The sequence below is a fragment of the Dermochelys coriacea genome, chromosome 6 (assembly GCF_009764565.3).
Source record: "Dermochelys coriacea isolate rDerCor1 chromosome 6, rDerCor1.pri.v4, whole genome shotgun sequence".
In the NCBI taxonomy this organism is placed as follows: domain Eukaryota; kingdom Metazoa; phylum Chordata; order Testudines; family Dermochelyidae; genus Dermochelys; species Dermochelys coriacea.
The window spans coordinates 52,352,158-52,373,340 of record NC_050073.1 but is presented as its reverse complement, the minus strand read 5'-3'; the positions used below and the strand labels follow the sequence as shown (position 1 = coordinate 52,373,340).

Here is a 21,183-nt window from a genome sequence, read left to right as displayed (position 1 = left end):
GTTTACAATCCAGCTTCCAAAAGACAGTATCCACAGAAACCACCATTCCCATTGGCATTAATTGACAAGTTGGTGGGCAACAAAAGCAGAGAAACTGAGAACCAAGTAGGACATGAAGGCTGAAATATTCTTTCACCTTATAAGTGGCCTTTGCAGGGCAGGGGTGAGGTACATTGGCTAGCCAGCATTGGCGAAGCTTGAGCTGCTGCTATGATATTAATACTGCACTAACAGGACTTTGTTCCCCGGGGCTGTCACTCTGGAAGCTTTCTCTAGCTCCAAAAAAAGTCACTCAAAAATGGTTTATAGATTTATTTATTTATTAAGAAAGGATCTAGTGCATCTATTATCCAAGAGCCCAAGAAAACAGAAAGAACACAGTATGTGAAAAGGCATATAGACTTTAAGGCCAGAAGAAACCATCATGATCATCTAGTCAGCCCTCTTGCACCTCACAGGACACAGAACCGCACTCAGCCACTCCTGTAATAGGCCCATAACGTTGGGCTGAGCTACTGAAGTCATCAAATCTTGATTAAAGGCTTCAAGTTACAGAGAATCCACCACTTACTCTAATTCAAAGTAGCAAGTGACCTGTGCCCCACGCTGCAGAGGAAGGCAAAAAACCTAGGGTCTCTGCCAATCTGACCTGGGGGAAAATTCTTTTCCAACACCAAATATGCCAGTCAGTTAGACCATGAGCATGTGGGCAAGACCACCCACCAGACACATAGGAAAGAATTCTCTATATTAATTCAAAGCCTTCTCCATCTAGTTTCACATCTCACCTATTGGAGATATTTGCTAATAGTAGTCATGGATGGGCCATGAGCCATTGTAGGCAACTTCATCATACCATCCCCTCCATAAATTTATCAAGCTCAGTCTTGAAACAAGCTAGGTTTTTTGCTCCCACAACTTGCCTTGGAAGGCTGGTACAGAACTTCACTCTTCTGATAGTTAGAAACCGGTGTCTAATTTCGAGCCTGAACTTGTTGGTGGCCAGCTTGTATCCACTTGTTCTTGTGTCAACATTGACCCTTAACCTGAGTAACTCCTCTCCCTCCCTGGTATTTATCCCTCTCTTGTATTTATAGAGGGCAATCAGATCTCCCTTCAGCCTTCATTTTGTTAGGCTGAATGAACCAAGCTCCTTAAGACTCTTCTTGTAAGGTAGGTTCTCCATTCCTCTGTCATCCTAATAGCCCTTCTCTGCACCTGTTCCAGTTTGAAGTCTTCTTTCTTGAACACGGGTGACCAGAAATGCACAGTATTTCAGATGAGGTCTTACCAGTGCCTTGTACAATGGTACAATATTCATATGAGTCTATTCATGGCATCCAATTTGCTTTCTGTAGGGGGGCAGTTAAATATGAGAACTTTGAATTAGAAGTCTTTCCTGTCCCCTCACTTGCTTCCCAACAAAGCTGTGAAACCTACGTTCATATCAGGACACTGCTGAGCAGTCCTAAAATCTCAGCCAAGAGAAGATTGCAAAACAGGATGCATTAACAACCCAGCAGTCCAGGAGTCTGTTTAATAAGATGACAGTAAAGAGAGTGCAGGAAAGGATGTGCTGGGATCAAATCTCAGACTGCTTTGGGGATGGTGGAGGAAAAAGGAGCAAAACACATTTTAAAACACCTACTCGATAGATCACAAGGCAGCAGGTGGAAGACTCTGGAGCCCCAGATGTGGACACACATGCCCATCTGCCCTGATAACCATTTTTCCTGTCTAGACAAAAGTTACTATAAATATATCTCCTCGTATCATTGCTGTTATCAGCCAGACATTCCAAAGGGAGATGCAGGGCTCTGCAAGGGAAAGTATTTTAACAATCTCTGCATGTGTCAGCTCTCAAGTTAAAAATATTATATCCCTCACCTGCTATCCTTGAATGATACAGTCTACATTAAAGAAGCAAAGTGAAAAGAAATCATTTTTTCTTCTGGATAAAGTTTTACAAATCAGAACAACTCTTCCCTTCCTCTCACCCTCCTCCACTTGGAATTTTAAACATTTTTCCTACAAAACATAAAACTGAAGGAAAATTTGTTTTTCTACTGTGCATGTGTTGTTTTATCGTAATTTGTTGAAGTTCAACGATGGATTACATGCTGGGGGCCAGAGTTGGAGTACAGTGGAATATTCCCCAATTGGCCAAAGGTATAGCTGGCTTTACCACACTGTATGCTAAAGTACTTCTACTCTGTTTTCAGGGCTTGCCAGAAGACAAGAGTCTGAGAAAGCTTATCTGGTTTTATCTTCATTGACACATCAAAAGCCCTCTGGAAGTTGGGCCAAGGCCATCAAACACATTTCTCCTAGATGTTTCCATAGCTACATGCTGTCAAATCTTCTCACTTTGTCATGGGTACACAGGGTATTGTGTGGTATTGTTTTTCAAACATTAAACTGCCTACCCCTTTAATCCCTTCAAGTTCATAACACATTTTTGGTCCTTCAAGTTCAATGAGTATTTAACTGTAAATTAGAATATAATTTACTTTTAGGATACAACACTCAGTCTAATTAAATGGACTTTTCATTTTCAAATTCTTCCAGTAATTTCACTGAAAATTAAGGAAGCGTGCTATCTAAACTAAACAAAAACTCATTGCTAAGTTAAGCATCATTGGGTCTGTGGGGCTATGCAGGTTAAGCAGCCTTACCTGAAGCACCTGCGGGTAATCAAAGACCTGGTTCTTGTGACAACGTTTACGAACAGAAGGAACTCCCTCTGACAGATTTGTGCACTTGTCCAGGATCAGCACAGACTCTCCGTTCTCAGTCTGAAGAGCCTCTAAGTCAGAACGGTATTCTGGGTGAAGAGCCATTTGGGATGACAGGATGAAGTACCTACGAGGACTGAAAAGTGGAACCAAGGTGACCTGACATTTCCAGGAGTTTGCTCTAAAAATTCTGGAACGCATTTCCTTCTATCTTGGCCCAACGGAGTCCAGATTTACTTACCTGTTGGACACACCACAAAACTCAGCTTTTCCCCTCCAACATTTGGGGAGAATAGGATGAGAGTTGGAAGGAGTTATTAACTGATATAGCATAATTAAGATTTGGCCAGATCTAATTATAATTGCACGGACAACAGGAAGTAAGAGATAAGCAGCTCAGAGTGATGTACAGATTATTGTAAATTTTAAGTTTTGAAAAGTGTACTAGTCATCTGTTCCATGAACTGAAACAAAAATAACTTTGCAACATACTGAGAAAGCCTCTGATGCAAGACTATTGTACTATGTGTTCACTTGGTTATACTTTTACATGATGTTAGTGTTTTATTGTACAGAACCTAGAACACTTTGGATGACTGATGCTAGGTTCTTCTGCTTGTAGACATTTTAGTTAATTTTGTATGGGTGAAAGGTGTAGACAGCCCTGGCACCCTATGTTGATCCACAGAATAGATCTAGTAAGGGCAGTAGTTAGACAAGTTCTCCTCACTGACTCAGTCTTGTGCCTTTGTGTTATCCTGGTAGGACCACTTATAGGACAGAAGTCAAGAGTTTAGCATCATGGGCCCATTCAGCCATTGACCTCTGCTGAGACTAACAAATTTATATTTATAATGTAAATTGCTAACATGCTAAATAACTTATTTTAATACCAACATATTCAAAAATGTTCTTTAACAGCTGAGGTCAAAAATGCAGGGATATAGTCCCAATTTAGCTGTTCATGGCTTTAAGCTGTGCAGCTCATTCATGTAGGAGTACAGCACACTGCACCAAAAACACAGTGCTAAAATTTATTCTGAGCCTTCATTTAAAAAATCAGCTAACACGGACTACTCCACTATGTCTGATGCAAGGAAATACACAGTATGTGCCTCCCCCCATGCTGCCAAGAAAACTCAGGAAATATGAGGCCTCTATTTAGGGTTCCAATTTCCCTCCACTTGATGGCTGGCCTTTTTTTTTTTTTTTTTTTTAAATATACGGCTCTGAAGCGCACACCGTTATAAAGCTGAACTCTGCCCTACCCACCCACCTTACCATCTCCACACCAGAAGTTTTGGCTGCTCCAATTAGACAGTTGAGTTACATGGACTTTTTTCTTTGTAATGCTATTTTTGTAACTTGCAGAGGCTTGCTGGAATATTTACTCCTGGCATCACTGAATGTATAAATCTGTTTTACGCAACTAAACTATAAAGAAACAAACAATCAAACTCTCAATTCAGCTCAAGGAAACAAAAATAAAATTTACCTTACAAGCCAGCACAGCTGTTGGTAAGTCCTAATAATGGCAATGGCCAGCGAGAAGTTGCATAAGGTTGATCATTTTTATGCTTTAATGATTTAAGACCAAAATTCTGGCATAACACCGTTAACATCCCATGACACTAAAACTCTGTGATCCAAGTCTTGCTATAAATGGATGTAAAATCCTAATATATACCAAGCCTGATAGTTTAGAATAATGGTATATAATTGTATCTACCAACCTATGATTGAATTTTGACTGGCTTTCTTTTGTCATTTTTTTCACCACTGCAACCACAAAAGAAAAATAAAACTCATGGTGACCAATTGTTTTTAAACTTACATTAATGATGATTGGCCACCAGATGGCACTCTACCCAAGCTGTAGCCAACCACCTCTGCCAATAAGTATCAGTGTGCAATGATACATAGTGATTCCAAAATATTCACTAAATCAGTGACTGAGGCACTTGCTCCCAGATACACATCTGTTGTCTGGTGTACTGCAACCAGCCACGCCACCTGGATGATCATGTGGACATGAACTATGAAGAAGTCGGTACTAAAGAGAGAAACCATAGATGATGAGGTCTACCAGATACATTTTGTTTCCAATATGGGAACATGATGTTCTCTCCCTCTGGTGCTTAAGGTAACAATTTATCAAATGCCAACTTAGATTCACTTAAGTGCCACTGCATTGTTCATATACAAGAATATTTGAAGCCAGCACGTTAAGAGAAAAACACATACATGAATGATTGCAGGACAGGCCTGAGCAGTGGTCATTTACCTTAGTGTTTGAGGTGACCTGAAATTCAGAATAATTCAGGTTTACAGCCCTCAAAAGACAAAACAGTAAAAACACCGACATTAGCAGCAGAAAAGTATGCATAGAGTACTGCCACGCAAGGTAAATTTCTGATCTGAAGTTGACAGCATCCCTTTAACCACTTGGATGCTGCCTCAAATACCCAGGATACGCACGTTAAAATGCATTATTGTTAGCATTGCCCGATGTAGCAGATATTTCATATGTGAAGGGAGTGATCATCACACAAAGGACTGAAAGTTTCTGGGTTATATTCATGGCTCTGTATCTGTTTTGCTATGACATGTGAACAAGTCACTTAAGTTTACTGCCTCGGTTTACTCATCTGTTAAACAGGAATAGCGGCAGGTAAGTAAGGCTTCATAGTCGAGTGCTTTCGGTAGCTCAGATAAAAGGTATTATGAACACAATATTAAAAAAAAAATCATAGATTAATAGATTTTAAGGCCAAAAAGGACAGTTAAATCATCTAGTCTGACCTTTTGTATATTACAGGCCAAAGGATTTCACCCAGTTACTCCTGTAATGAGACCAATAATTTTATTTGACTAAAACAGATATTCCAAAAAGGCAATCAGTCTTAATGTGGAGACATCAAGAGATGAAGAATCCACCACTTTCCTTGGTTGTCTGTTCCAACGGGTTAATACCATCACTTAAAAATGTGTGTTTTATTTTTAATTTGAAATTGTCTGGCTTTAACTTCCAACCATTGGTTCTTGTTATGCCTTTCTCCAATAAATTAAGGAGCCATTAGTATCCAGTATTTTCTCCTCATCAGAGTACCCAAATACTAATCAACTCTCTTGCTGATCTACTAAACAGAATGAGCTCTTTAAGTACGTCACTTTTTCTAGCCTTCTAATTATTTGTGTCTTATGCATCCTCACCAAGTTTAACGTCTTTTTAAAATGTGGACCACCAGAATTGGACACAGTAGTCTAATTATCAGTCTCAATGCCATATACAGAGGTAAAATCCCTCCCTACTCCTACTCACTATTCCCCTTTTACAACCCAAGGCTGCATTTCCCGTCCTTTTTTGCCACAGCATTGCAATGGAAGCTTATGTTGAATTGTTTGTCCACTAAATCCTGTTCAGAGTCACTGCTTTCCAAGATATAGTCTCCCATCCTGTATGTATGGCATACATTCTTTGTTCCTAGATGTATAATCTTGCATTTGGCTGTATGAAAACATTTTGTTTGAATAGGCCCAGCTTACCAGGCAATCCATATTTCTCTGAATAACTGCTCTACCCTCATTATTTACCATTTCTCCAGTCTTTATGTCGCCTGAAAATTTTATCAACAGTGATTATATATTTTGAATCCCAGCACAACTCCACTAGAAACACGCCCATTTGAAGATGACCACCACTGCAATCTCTGGAGTGGGGCCAGCCAAAAGGAATTATGCTTCATTCCATGTAAGTATCACCTACATAGGTCTCAGACAGCCACTGGTGAGGGAACATGCCTATATTCTAACAGCAATCCCTCCCACCATTCCCCAACACATAAGAATGGCCATACTGGATCAGACCAAAGGTCCATTTGCCCAGTATCCTGTCTTTCAACAGTGGCCAATGCCAGGTGCCCCAGAGGGAATGAACAGAACAAGTAATCATCAAGTGATCCATCCCCGTTGCCCATTCCCAGCTTCCGGCAAACAGAGGCTAGGGACACCATTCCTGCCCACCCTGGCCAATAGCCATTGATGAACCTATCTTCCATGAATTTATCTAGTTCTTTTTTGAACCCTGTTATAGTCTTGGCCTTCACAACATCCTCTGGCAAAGAGTTCCACAGGTTGAGTATGCACTGTGTGAAAAAATACGTTCTTTTGCTTGTTTGAAACCTGCTGCCTATTAATTTAATTTGGTGACCCCTAGTTCTTGTGTTAAGAGACGGAGTAAATAACACTTCCTTATTTACTTTCTCCACACCAGTCATGATTTTATAGACCTCTATCATATCCCTCCTTAGTCATCTCTTTTCCAAACTGAAAAGTCCCAGTCTGATTAATCTCTCCTCATACAGCAGCCGTTCCATACCCCTAATAATTTTTGTTGCCCTTTTCTGAACCTTTTCCAATTCCAATACATCTTTCAACCACATCTGCACACAGTATTCAAGATGTGGGTGTACCATGATTTATACACACAAACTTATAACACTTCCGTTATCACCATTTCTTACAAACCTGCCCAGTGACATAAGCAAATCTGAAATTATATCTAGATGCTAACACCACACATATTTAACAAGTTAGTGAATGCAAGCAGTTCAATTCACCAGGATCAGCTTACCCTGGTCCCCTTTCTGGCAGCTCCACCTCTGCAGACAGAGGGCTGTAAACAGGAATACTGACATCGTAGCCTTGTCGATAGGTCCATGTGGAGAATCCTCCTCCAGCCAACAGGACTCTGAAAGCGTAAGGAAATGAAAAGACTGTGAATGGAGCATATCGGATATTACGTTTAAATTCCAGGTCATGGTACTTTGTCATCATTCCTAGCATATCAGCTGGCTTTTCTGCTTTGAGGTGTCAGTGTCTGTAGCACTTTAATCAGTGGCTTTCCCATGAAAGGTTATTTTAACTTTCCCCAGCTGCAGTACAAAACAAAAGGGAACTGCGAACATTTCTTTAATATGCAGGTTTCAGAGTAGCAGCCGTGTTAGTCTGTATTCGCAAAAAGAAAAGGAGTACTTGTGGCACCTTAGAGACTAACAAATTTATTTGAGCATAAGCTTTCGTGAGCTACAGCTCACTTCATCGGATGCATTCAGTGGAAAATACAGTGGGGAGATTTATATACATAGAGAACATGAAACAATGGGTGTTACCATACACACTATACGCATACACATACTACCATACGCACCAGAGTGATCAGTTACGGTGAGCTATTACCAGCAGGAGATTGGGGGGGAGGGGGAAACCTTTTGTAGTGATAATTAAGGTGGGCCATTTCCAGCAGTTGACAAGAATGTCTGAGGAACAGTGGGGGGTGGTATACACATGGGGAAATATACTTTTCCTCAGACGGTCTTGTCAACTGCTGGAAATGGCCCACCTTGATCATCAACTACAAAAGGTTTCCCCTCCCCCCACTCGTAATAGCTCACCTTAAGTGATTACTCTGGTTACAGTGTGTATGGTAACACCTATTGTTTCATGTTCTCTATGCATCTAAATCTCCCCACTGTATTTTCCACTGAATGCATCCGATGAAGTGAGCTGTAGCTCACGAAAGCTTATGCTCAAATAAATAGTCTCTGAAGGTGCCACAAGTACTCCTTTTCTTTTTGGTAGAGGTGGTGTATTTTGGATGAGATGGTCCTGATCACTTGTAGTCATTAATGATCCCTTTGTCATAGCTAAATTTCAATTTGAGGAACTGCATCCTAAATGCCTTCTATCAGTTGAGCTCAACACCAAATTCTTCAGTTCCTGCCTTACTTTTTGTCTGATGTTGCTCTGAACCATTAGAGGCAAGCTGAGTTTCAGATATAGGTGTAGTGATTTTGTATTTCTTAAAACACAAAGATTCTTCAGGACCGAAGGTACTATAGAATTGTTAACTATTGTATTTCAGATTACACCACATAAAATAGTCAGTTTACTTAGATTTTACATTAAGGAAAATGATATGACAAACACAATGACAAAAGATAAACCATATGCTCTGAAACAAACCTCAGAGCAGATGAAACTTGTAGTACTGTCTACTGAGAAAGAGAAGAGTAAAAAAAGATGGTTATCATAGAACAATAGAAATGTATGGCTGGAATGGATCTCAAGAGGTCATCTAGTCCAGCCCCCTGTGTTGAGAGAGGACCAAGTATGCCTAGATCATTCCTGACAAGTTTCTGTAGAATCCCCATCATTGAAGATTTTTAAAAATAGGTTAGGAAACTTCCCTACATGTAGAGCCCTGAAAGTCTGCAGATATCTGCTTTATAGCCATGGATATCCGCAGACCATGTTTGCGGATGGATGCAGATCCAAATTTTATATCTAGAGCCCTGTGGATACCTGCGGATCACATACAGATACAAATTTTGTATCTGTGCAGGGCTCTACCTATATGAAGATACAATGTATCCGCCCAATGGGAATGCCTTGACTGTCATGCAGATAGTCCATCTGTGGCTTTTCCTGTATAGGGCAACCTTTGCCAGACAGAAGGGAAGAGATTTAAGGACTGGAAAAGAACATGTAGGAGAGAAAATAATCAATCTTTCATATTGCCAGCAGAAATTTGAATTCTAGTGTATTACACATTTGCTATTCCTGACTGAGCTTCTTTGAAATATGTTAGTAGAGCGAGACCACTTTTCAGTCCCCACTTCACCCCCAATGGCCAGGTGGCACAATGAATGCATTGCCCTAATTTAGGAAATCCTGGATTCAACTTTTCAGTCAGCCTTCCTGAACAGTTCATTACACCCAGTCATTCATTACAGAACGCTTGAAACTGTCGTAGGGATACTGAGTCTGCTCAAATTACCATATAAAGTAATTTACATTGTGGAAAAATATGTATTTTTCCAATTCCAGTTCCACCCATTTTCTGGAGAAAAGGAGTAGACTATGACATACCACTGTAGTAGGCAATACTGAAAGAATACTGAGGAGCAGCATTCATTGTCTGGAACAATTAAGATGATTATGGATAGTAGCCATATTGCTTCAACCTGGGGTACTGTCAGAGTTCACTAGCTAAGCAGGGATATGTCTTGTCAGTACTTGAGACATCCAAAAAATGGCAGGGTGCAATAGGAAGCAATACTGATGATTCATTAGGTGGCTCTTGTCATAAATATAAAGGGAAGGGTCACCACCTTTCTGTGCACAGTGCTATAAAATCCCTCCTGGCCAGAGGCAACATCCTGTTACCTGTAAAGGGTTAAGAAGTTCAGCTAACCTGGCTGGCACCTGACCCAAAGGACCAATAAGGGGACAAGATACTTTCAAATCTGGGGGGGGGGGGGGGGGGAGAGGCTTTTTTCTGAGCTCTTTGTTTAGGTGTTTGTTCTCTCTTGAGACTGGGAGAGGCCAGACAGAAATCCATCTTCTCCAACTCATCCTAATCCAAGTCTCCAATATTGCAACCAGTATAGGTAAGCCAGGCAAGGTGGACTAGTTTATCTTTTGCTTCATGTGAATTTTCCCTGTGTTAAGAGGGAGGTTTATTCCTGTTTTCTGTAACTTTAAGGTTTTGCCCAGAGGGGGATCCTCTGTGTTTTGATTCTGAATACCCTGTAAAGTATTTTCCATCCTGATTTTTCAGAGATGATTTTTACCTTTTTTTTTTTCCCAAAAAAACCTGACTGATTTTTCCATTGTTCCAAGATCCAGGGGTTTGCGTCTTTGATGATTTTGTAACCAATTGGTTAGGATATTATTCTCAAGCCTCCCTAGGAAAGGGGGTGTATAGGGCTTGGGGGAAAGACATCTCCAAGTGGTCTCTTTCCCTGTTTTGTTTAAAACACTTGGTGGTGGCAGCATACTGTTCAAGGACAAGGCAAAGTTTGTACCCTGGGGAAGTTTTTAACCTAAGCTGGTTAGAATAAGCTTATGGGGTCTTTCATGCGGGTCCCCACATCTGTACCCTAGAGTTCAGAGTGGGGAAGGAACCCTGACAGCTCTCTTGCTCGGAATTAGCACCAACCAATTCCCTAGCATGGTGTTTGGAGATGCTGTCTTTCATGTTTGATGTAAAACTAAGCTTGCAGATTACTCTCAAAGACTATTATTTTTCATCAGAGCAAGGTTCCTGGTCAGATCCAATAAATAACTGCTTTAATGACCTTGAAGTTTCAAAAGGATGCTTCATTGCCTATCCTAAACAGTAGCGTGGAGTTGTTCTGTGCTATTAAAAAGCTACCACCCTTTACTCCAGATATGGCTGCACTGCAGTGGTGATGAAAGCAAAATATATTTAGTTTGTGAAGTGCTTTGAGAGTTCTGAGTTCAAGATGAAAGGCGCTACAGAAATACAAGAGATTTTGAACTTGCAGTTCTGTATAGGTAATCAAACCCAAACATACCAGCACTGGCTAATTAGACATTACAGAGAAAGAGGTTATTTGAGCACAGGATGAAAAATTAAAAAGGTGCTGAGTGAGAATTCAGGTTCCAAAGCCAGAGTGTTTATTTTGGATTGCAATGCCTCACCTTTAATCACTGTGAATCTCTGTGTGTCGAATGTTGCTGTGACTATTTCCCACCCTTCAAATTTCATGTTCCTGGTCTCATTCACATTAATTCAATTGCAAGGCAAGGAATGAAAAATTGGATTTGGCTCATGTCTTGCTCCTCTCGTGTTTTTACACCCAGGTTATTTTTATCCCTTAATGAGAAAACTACAGCCAGATTGCTTTAATTGGATCCGGTGCATGACATGATGGCACCTCATCAGCCTTGAGAAAGCAGGTGTGCATCACACAGCATTTTACCAAAATAAACCCACAGGAACCAATACCAGTTAAATAACTCCACTCAGATTTTCATCATGCAGTGCAGTAAGAGAATCAAGATATTAATCTCTAGAATACTGAAGACTAGTCGTCTTTAAATTGCATTGAACTAAAGATGAGTGAACATGTTCTCAGTTCCTTTTTCCTCCCTTCCACCCCACCTTAACCTCTTCCCAGTCATTGATAGCTTTTTCCCTTCAATAAGTACAAAAAACTGTCTGTACTCCCGTCTGCTGTAAGTTTTCTTGTTCATGACCCATACTTACTCTGGAGCATCACCAGTTCTCTCCCCAGTCTTGTAAACCCACCCTCCTAAACATCAGTGTTGGGATGTAAATAGCAGTTAAAAAAAGTCACTGTGTAATCGATTAAACATTTAACTGGGGAACTAGGAGTGCGGGAGGTGCGGTGGCACCCCCACGTTTTAAACAGCCCCCTGCTGCCAGAATCCCTCCCGACTGCCAGGCCCCAGGACAGCACTGGAGTCCTGGGCTCCTGCCAGCCGTAGAGTTTAATCGTTAACCGAAACCAATAAGACTGATGCTTACCGGTTAAACTTTTACATCCCTAATCACTGCCAAACTCAACACTTAATTCAAGAACCAACAGCAAGGAGGCAGGCTACCTGGGGACTTGTTAGGTAGGGTTTCCTTCTATAGACTAGGTTTAAGTTTACCCCAAGAAAAAGTTCTGAATTGCCTTCTCTCCCAGCTAACGGAAAACTCTCTTCATCCCTATGATAGCAACCACTATATTACCTGATAAAAAATTCTCAGAGAGTCTGTTTTCCAGACATTAAGGCTAGAAGACTCCATATTCTACAACACTGTCAGCAAAGCAGTTTCTGCACCAATTAAACACAGTACTTAGTACTGACTACCCATGTTTCCATCTTCAAGGTCATGAAATCAAAAGCTTTTAAGCTGTCTTCTGGAAATCCTGATATTGGTTTTAAAGCTCTAACAAAAACAAAAAAAACAACAACACACAACTAGTGAGGTAACCTAGCTAAAAATTTTCCAGCTACAGGAATACCATAAAAGACATCACTACTCTCTTCTGTGCAAAAGGTCTTATTTTACCCAGATTAATGTTCAGCACTGAATCAACACAACATATTTGTCATATTTCATGAACCTTACAATGCACTGTTTCGGGGCCACATACCATATTTGGTACATGCCAAAGAAATAAAGTAGACTCTCTGTGCAAGCTTCCCAGACAGCACCAATGTATACTTTAATGTTGACCTGCTGCACTCCTAGGAAGTCTAGTCCTAGAGCCTTACAGAGACTACTAATGCACTTCATTCTTGACCTTCAACTTCGTACAGCTGATCTTAGATCTGAACTGAGGTCTTCAAAAGTGAAAGCCTTGTGTAATAATGCCTACCATTCAGGCTCTCTGAAGATATTCTGACTATAAACAAATGTGTCACTAATGGCAAGTTTTACCAAAATGGAGAGTCATGATTTGTTACATAGGACTCATGACTTTCTGTTGCAACAAAGCAATTTCTTTCACTCGTCTGATCCTGTTCCCCCTGTAATTAATAGATCTCAAAGGATTCAGAACTACCTGACTTCTCCCAGTAGTATGGCATATGCTTAAAACAAACACCGACTGAAATAATATATTTCCTGTGTATGAAGTCCAAGACACAAGGTTAATTTTAAATGGATGCCTGATACAAAAGAGGTAAATAAAACAAAGTTGTGAAGCACATAGTAAATCTATTGCATTAATTCAACAGATCTATTCCTTTCATAGGTACCGTTGCTATCATATATTCTGTACCAAAACAGAGCATTCCATTAAACAGCATACAAATGAAATGAAAACCTCTCAAAATGACAGAACTTAAGAGAACACGAGTGTGAGAGTGAGAGAGAAGTTACACGTTTAACAAGTTTTGACTGTAAAAGAATTATACTTGACTGCCCTCTTCAGGTCAAGTTTGTGTCAAATGCACCTAACATTTTGTTTTTTCCTTTTCCGACTGCAACTACAGTTTAAGGTCAGTCAAGTCACTCCAAGAAGTATACTGAACGCTGCAGAGAAAAATCTACTCTGTTTTGGAATAAAAAGATAATCTGTTGCCTATGTTGCAAACAAACCAAGATCTAAAAATCCAGCCACATTCTGCCTCATATGCTATCATCCAAGTAGTAAAGATCCTGCAATCATATTTTAGCCAGAATTTTGCTGATCATGTGGCAGAAGAGATCCATCTTGCTCTCTAATTGCTGTATTGGTTTTATAAGGCCTACTGCATGTGGGTGAGTGAAGTAAAAAGATTTACTTTTTTATGCTTAATATAGTTGGAAATTTCTTCCCTTTCCCTTCTTTATTATACCTATGTTCTTCATACCCTTGTTCCCTCTTTTCCCCTTCCTAGAATGCCTATAGAGAAACCCACCCTACAACTAACAATTAAGATAAGAGTTCAAAACTACTAATTTCCTGGCAGTAATTTTAAAAATGCACAAACCAGAGGATAGAGAAAACCAACAGTATTATAGTCAGTGACAAATTCCTGGATCAGTGTAATTCCTGAAATCTCTCTCTCTCTCTCACACACTCACACACACACACCCCCATCCACCCCCAAATCAAGCTCTGGTGTCAAAATCATCACATTCAATGTTGAGTCAGCTAGAATAGCAATATTGTTTCTTTTGAATACAAAGCAGAAGCAGCCAAACTTTGCCCAGCAGAGGCAGCTAGAGAGAAGCCCAAGGAAGGCTCTTAATTTGAATTAAATGGAACACAGTTGGTCATTCTTCATCTTCACTAAGATGCACCCTGTGGAGGCTACAGGTCTAAGCACAGAATGCTTCACCTTGATCAGAGGAGCCTAGCAGCTCAGATCAAGATGGAGCATTGATAGCTGCAATATTACCATGGGCCACACTCCCTGTGAATTTAAGGATGAGCAACATTGTAGAATGCCATGGGCAAACAGTTGTCTTCTCAACTTAAAGAAGCTAGACAGTCCATCTCCTATCAAAACAGGGTAAGACGTACTCCACCTATGTAAGACTTAGGAACTGTAGCATTTGCATTGGGACTACCAAGAGTTCTGAGCCCCACTTCCTCTTTAAAGACATTTTATCCTACACACGCTGTCCTCCAATGCACTCAAAGAAGCAGCATGACGCCTACCTATCTCTGGGAACATCCAGTGCTGTGTTGTAGTCAGGTGGCCCCCCAGGTAGCATGTTGAACAGCAGATGGTTTGTGCCTCGATCCCACCTAAAGAGAAGAAATCATTAAAGCCAGTTAAAGAGCTGTTCCCTGAGACATGGATGCCAGACTCTCCCAAATTCTGATCTCAGCTCTGACCAGGGATCACTGCAGAACTTTTCCCATCACTAACCTTATCCTTTCCAGCTCTAACTTTATGATTCACACAGTAAGGTTTCTGTAGGTACCTGGATAACTGTGCCAAGGCTTGAGCAGTTTCCTTGATGCGGAGCGTGTTCTGGTTCAGCACATCTATGGACGGCACAAAGAGGCAGGCCCGGTTGACATCATCTGTGTAGAAGTCACTGTCAGAGATAGCAGTCAGCAGCTCGTTGTACTCCCGAGAGATAGTGTTGCTAACCAGCATCCCATACTCATCCACATATTTCTTCAGTGAATAGATATAGACCTTGATCTTGTTTTTGGGGTTGAAGCCACAGCGATAGACATCAAAGCAGGTGTGCATCCTACAGCTGAGGTCTCCCCGTTCTGGGATGGGGCTGTCAGCAGGAAGCTTGACTACAGGCACATCATGGACACTGCGCTTCTCCACTGTCCAATCACTGGATGACTCAATGGAGTGTGGCCAGAACTGGAACATACCTGTGGCAATAAGGCCAAGCAGGACAATGGAAAAAAGAGTGATGTAGTAGATGCGGTGCTTGGTCTTCATTCTTGGGATGAGGGCTGGACCCCGGGTGTTATATTTGGCTGAGGCACACATATTGAAACTAGCCACTTCTACCTAGTGCGTCTAAAGGATGGGGAGACAAATGCACAAGGTAAGAACAGAGACAATTTTAAGTGTGATAGAAGAGACAGGTAACACAAAGAACAGGAATGGCAGAGCAGAAATATATTCAGCTCCCTTTTGGGAAGGCTCCTTTGCCTCAGAGGACTGTACTGACGTTTTTCAGATATTCATGTCTTCCATTGGAATGTCAGGTGCTTGCTACCCTCGGTTTCAGGGATGACACTTGGAAGCACCAACACGAAACAGGTACTTGCTGGGACCAACAAAAGCCTACTGGGACCACAGACCAACATCCTTATAAAATAGTTCAACCAAACTTAAATAGTTAGCAACCACCATGTCAGAATAACAAACGGGCCTGAGCTTTAAAAAAAAAATAAAATCAGATAGATAGGAAAAGTCATTATATAGGTCCCACCCAGTCCATCTCCCAGAGTGTTCCCAATGTACGTTTCCTAGTATTGTGTGCTCAAGGATTGAGGAAAGGCAGTTAAATCTACATTAAGTATATAAACTGAAGGAGCAGGGGAATGTCCAATGCCAAACACAACCTTATTCAGCTCTGATTAATGGGTACGTGTCACTGATACTCTTTGTTTGCCCAAAGCTGGGTATCATATAGGACTCGCAATCAAGGTGCAGTCACTAATCTAGGGTGGGTTGTTTAAAAAAAGTATACAGTAACCCTGTATAAAGATCACCTGTCCACCCTGTGTGGACTAGAAAGATACTAAAATACTTTTTGTAAGAGTAGGCGATTGCCCTGGTGTTCTTGGCAAATGTGCTCTTCTACCCAAGTGCAGCATCAGCTTGTGTTCTCCCATCACTGAAAAGGCACTTCAGTAGTGCTATGTGTACATCCTTGTGAAATACTTTGGGATGAAAAGCACAATATCAATATAAAAAACATTAACTGTAGCTGGGGACTGATATTTTCCAGGACTGATCACATAGGTTAGTTTTTGTGCTTTTAAAATTGTGGTTACTAAACAAAGCCAACTTGTAAACTTCAGGGTGAAGGAACAGCAACTTGAGAAGAGACATAACCAAACTATGTTTGTTACATATATAGGGTATTTTGGTTTTTGGGTTCCAACATAGCTAGAACTCAAAACTTCTCACAATAAGGAAACTGCTCATGGCTCCAATTTGTAAACTGTTCAGCAGCAAATTTTTGCAACATGTTATCAGTGCTTTGCTCCACTAGAACATGGCTGATATAATCATATATTCTTCCTTTTGTGGAAAAGTGTAGAGGGCCATTTTTGAGAACTAAAAGAGAATTTAATGGGCAAATAAATGTTAGCCAGACAGAAATTATACAAACAACAACAAACCACCACCACCAAACATGTGGAAATAGAAGAGTATGTCAAAAACAACAGTTTTTACCAGAGAACGCTGGAACAGAGGTTGTTTACAACTTGAAGTGATATCTTGCTCTGCTGCGTAAGTGCTGTTTTATACATCACTTAAGAAGTTTTCAACTTTTAATGCTTCAGGTCAAATTAGGCTCACATTCTGATTTCAATTAAATAGTTTTGCCAGCCTGCTGCTGAACACTCAGAAAAAAGACTGAAGTCATAGTGTAGCCAGGAAAAGAATAGGAATTTCACAGTATTACTGTCAGTATTATAGCCCAAGATCTTCTATGTTTCTTCTGCCTTCTAATCAACTTATTCCTTCACTCCCCCCATATATTACTGGAATCATCTGATTTATCACAGATCTCTTACATTTGTGACAGGCTCTTGAGTCACTGAGAAAGACTGTTTTTTCCCTCCGTCTCAGACAAGGAACTATTTATTCATTTTTACACACTGCATAATTAATCTCTAGAACTCACTGCCATCAGATAAAGGCAAAGTACTTAGAGTATTCAAAAAGGAATTAGACATGTATAGGATAATAAGAATTAACACAGTTACATTAGAAACCATTGAAAAAAATTAAGAAAAAATATTAGCCTTTCTGCTTCAGGGCATCAAGGATTAAATATCAATGATTAGGAAGAAGCTTTCCCTATCAACAGGCTATCCCATAACCATCCATGAACAGACCCTTTAATTGAATTTCCCCTAACTCTAGACTTCCTAGGCATTACAGGGTTGCTTCCATCTTCCTCTGAAGCAAGCAGTACTCGTTTCTACTAGATGGATACTAGTTTAGACAGACCTCTGGTCTGATTCAGCTTCGTATCTCCCTCCCATGTTCCTAAAAACTATGAACCTTGAGTTGAGTGTGGGAACGAGTTTCTGGAGAATTCTCAGATTACAATTTTAGAAAATTGTTAGGTTAGAACCTCTTATCACTCTCAAATTGTCAAAGAACAGGCCTAGCACTAGCCTGGTTAGCCCAGAAAGCCTTGGTTAAAATCAAACTTCTCCACAAAAGCATTTCACACTTCAAGACTTCACACAGAGATGTATCCATATAAGAAAAGTTGAGGGAGCGGAATGACACTTCAGCAGTACTGAGAAACACTAACAGGAGAATTGTGGGTGATAGGTTCTCCCCCTCAGTGATTTCACATGCACCTCCCAACACAAAATTTAAAATCAGTTTCAACCCATATTAACAACAGAGGGTAAAAGAGATGTGGTTTATGGCCCGCCCACATGTTATAAGAAAAAAGAAAAAAGTCTTTAAAATAATAGGAATTATGGCTAGACAAGTGCCTTACTTCAGTACAAGTTTTCAGAGGAGCACAGCACCTGAACAGTGAATCCTCCCCTTATGTGATTCCCAGTTTCTCCCCACATTTTGGCAGTCACAGATACAGCACACCACACGATCCATTGTCTACGGCCAAGCTTTAAGATACAACCGCATTTGCTCCAATCCCTCAGACAGAGACAAACACCTACAAGATCTCTATCAAGCATTCTTACTACAATACTCACCTGCTGAAGCGAAAAAACAAATTGGCAGAGCCAGAAGAGTATCCGAAAGTCACCTACTACAGGACAGGCCCAACAAAGAAAATAACAGAACGCCACTAGCTGTCACCTTCAGCCCCCAACTTAAACCTCTCCAACACATCATCAAAGATTTACAACCTAACCTGAAAAATGATCCCTCACTCTCACAGATCTTGGGAAGATAGACCACTCCTTGCTTACAGACAGCCCCCCAACCTGAAGCAAATACCCACCAGCAACCACACAACAAAAACACTAACCCAGGAACCTATCCTTGCAACAAAGCCCAATGCCAACTCTGTCCACATATTTATTCAAGTGACACCATCATAGGACCTAATCACATTAGCCACGCCATCAGGGGCTCATTCACCTGCACATCTACCAATGTGATATGTGCCATCATGTGCCAGCAATGCCCCTCTGCCATGTACACTGGCCAAACCAGACAGTCTCTAAGCAAAAGAATAAATGGACACAAATCAGACATCAGGAATCATAACATTCAAAAACCGGTAGGAGAACATTTCAACCTCTCTGGCCACTTGGTAACAGACGTAAAGGTGGCAATTTTGCAACAGAAAAGCTTCAAAAACAGACTCCAACAAGAAACTGCAGAGCTTGAATTAATATGCAAACTCGATGCCATTAACTTGGGTTTGAATAGAGACTGGGAGTGGCTGGGTCATTACACATATTTAATCTATTTCCCTAAGTTAAGTATCCTTACACCTTCTTGTCAACTGTCTAAATGGGCCTTTTTGATGATCACTACAAAAGTTCTTTTCTCCTGCTGATAATAGCTCATTTTAACTAATTAGCCTCTCACAGTTTGTATGGTAACTTCCAACGTGTGTGTGTGTGTGTGTGCGCGCGTAATCCTACTATTTGTTCCATTCTATGCACCCGATGAAGTGAGCTGTAGCCCACAAAAGCTTAGTCTCTAAGGTGCCACAAGTCCTCCTTTTCTTTTGGCGGATACAGGCTAACACAGCTGCTACTCTGAAACCTGTCAGCAACGTTGTACGGGAGCAAGGGGCTGAACGCCTCCAGCTAGCGATGCGCACCCTGAACGTGTTCTCCCGCCTGTCCTGCCAGGCCGCTGGACACATCAGTCCCCCCCGGTGACAGGCCTCCCCCCTGCCTGGCTTGGAGCGGGCTGCCTCCCCGAGCAGCTCGGCCAGCCCGCCCGTACCCCCTGGTCCCTCCCGGCGGCAGAGGCGCAGGCCCCCCGAGCTGGGGCTGCGCGGCCGCGAGGCTCATCGCTCCCCCCCGGCCAGGAACGCCCGGGCCCGACCCCCAGCCAGCAGCCCGGCTCCCCGCCCCCAGCTCGCTCCCCGGCCTCACCTCAGCCAGCAGCGGCGCAGGCTCACGGCCTCATGTCAGACCGAGCGGCCCCGTCCAGCAGCGGCGCTGGGCCGGCGCTCGGAGCAGCTGCCGGCCCAGGGCTCAGAGCGCATGCGCGGGAGGAAAGGTTCCCACCCCCGCGCATGGCAGCTACTGGCACAGCGACCTGTGTCTGCAACCCGGCGAGGGTCGCTGCGCACGCGCAGTACGAGTAGCTCGCTGGCCCCGGGGAGAAGCCGCGCGTGGCTCTGCGTCTGCTCGCGCCTGCTCCAGGACCGGCAGGCGGCCCCGACGCACCGCGAAGCGGCGGCGGTTGGGTTGGACGTCGCCGGGTGTCGCTGTCTGGAGCAAGAGCTGGGGGACAGGGCTGGGGCCGGCGGAGATCAGAGGGGCGGGATAGCTCCGTGGTGTGAGCGTTGGCCTGCTAAGCCCAGGCTTGTGAGTTCAATCCTTGAGGGGGCCGTTGAGGGATCGGGGGCAAAAATTGGGGATTGGTCCTGCTTTGAGCAGGGGGTTGGACTAGCTCTCCTGAGGTCCCTTCCAACCCTGATACTCTATGATAGGGATACAGGGTTGCCGAGTCCCTGGAAATTAAAGATTATGTCATGTGATTAAATCTCCAGGAATACATCCAACCGAAAGTCTGACTTTCAACCAGAACACCCAGCTGAAAATGGACCGTGGCGGCTCCGGTCAGCACCAAGGACCGGGCTGTTGAAAGTCCCTACTAGCAGGTCCAGCACCTAGGCAACGGGGGGGGCATGGGGCTCTGCACGCTGGCCCGCCCCAACCACCGACTCCGCACTCCCACTGGTTGGGTGAGAGCAGTGCGCCGTGGAGCCTCCTGCTCGCCTAGGAGCCAGACACGCTGGCTGCTTCTGGGGTGGAGCATGGTGCCCCAGGACAGGCAGCCAGCCTGCCTTAGCCCCACTGACTGGGAGCTGCCTGACCTCAACCACAACCCCCAGCCCTGAGCCCCCCCAAACCCAGAGCCCTATCCTGCACCCCAAACCCCTCATCCCCAGCCACATCCCAGAGCCCACACCTCCAGCCGGAGCCCTCACCCTCTCCTGCACCTCAATTCCTTGCCCCAGCCCAGAGCCCTGTCCCGCACCCTGAAGCCCTCATCTCTAGCCCCACCCCAGAGCCTACACCCCCATTTAGAGCCCTCACCCCCTCCCAGTGAAAGTGAGTGAGGTTGGGGGAGAGTGAGTCACCGAGGGAGGGGGAATGTAGTGAGCAGGTGGAGGGGGTGCCTTGGGGAAGGGGTGGGGCTAAGGTGTTCAATTTTGTGCCAATAGAAAGTTGGCAATCTACAACCCTAGGCATGGCTGGTGGTGGTGGCAGCAGGGATGGGGACATGGCTGGTG

At 42.8% G+C, this 21,183-nt stretch overlaps 1 protein-coding gene across 1 annotated transcript in view; it reads right to left on the bottom strand.

The window, feature by feature from the left end:
- EXT2 (exostosin glycosyltransferase 2) overlaps positions 1 to 19,969 on the bottom strand; it is a 94,067-nt gene extending 74,098 nt beyond the window's left edge. The window contains 5 exon segments of the mRNA XM_038405950.2: positions 2,676 to 2,871; positions 7,369 to 7,485; positions 14,711 to 14,800; positions 14,980 to 15,545; positions 19,814 to 19,969. Coding sequence (XP_038261878.1) covers positions 2,676 to 2,871; positions 7,369 to 7,485; positions 14,711 to 14,800; positions 14,980 to 15,515 — 939 coding nt within the window. The 5' untranslated portion in view covers positions 15,516 to 15,545; positions 19,814 to 19,969.
- Positions 19,970 to 21,183: the final 1,214 nt, after the last annotated feature.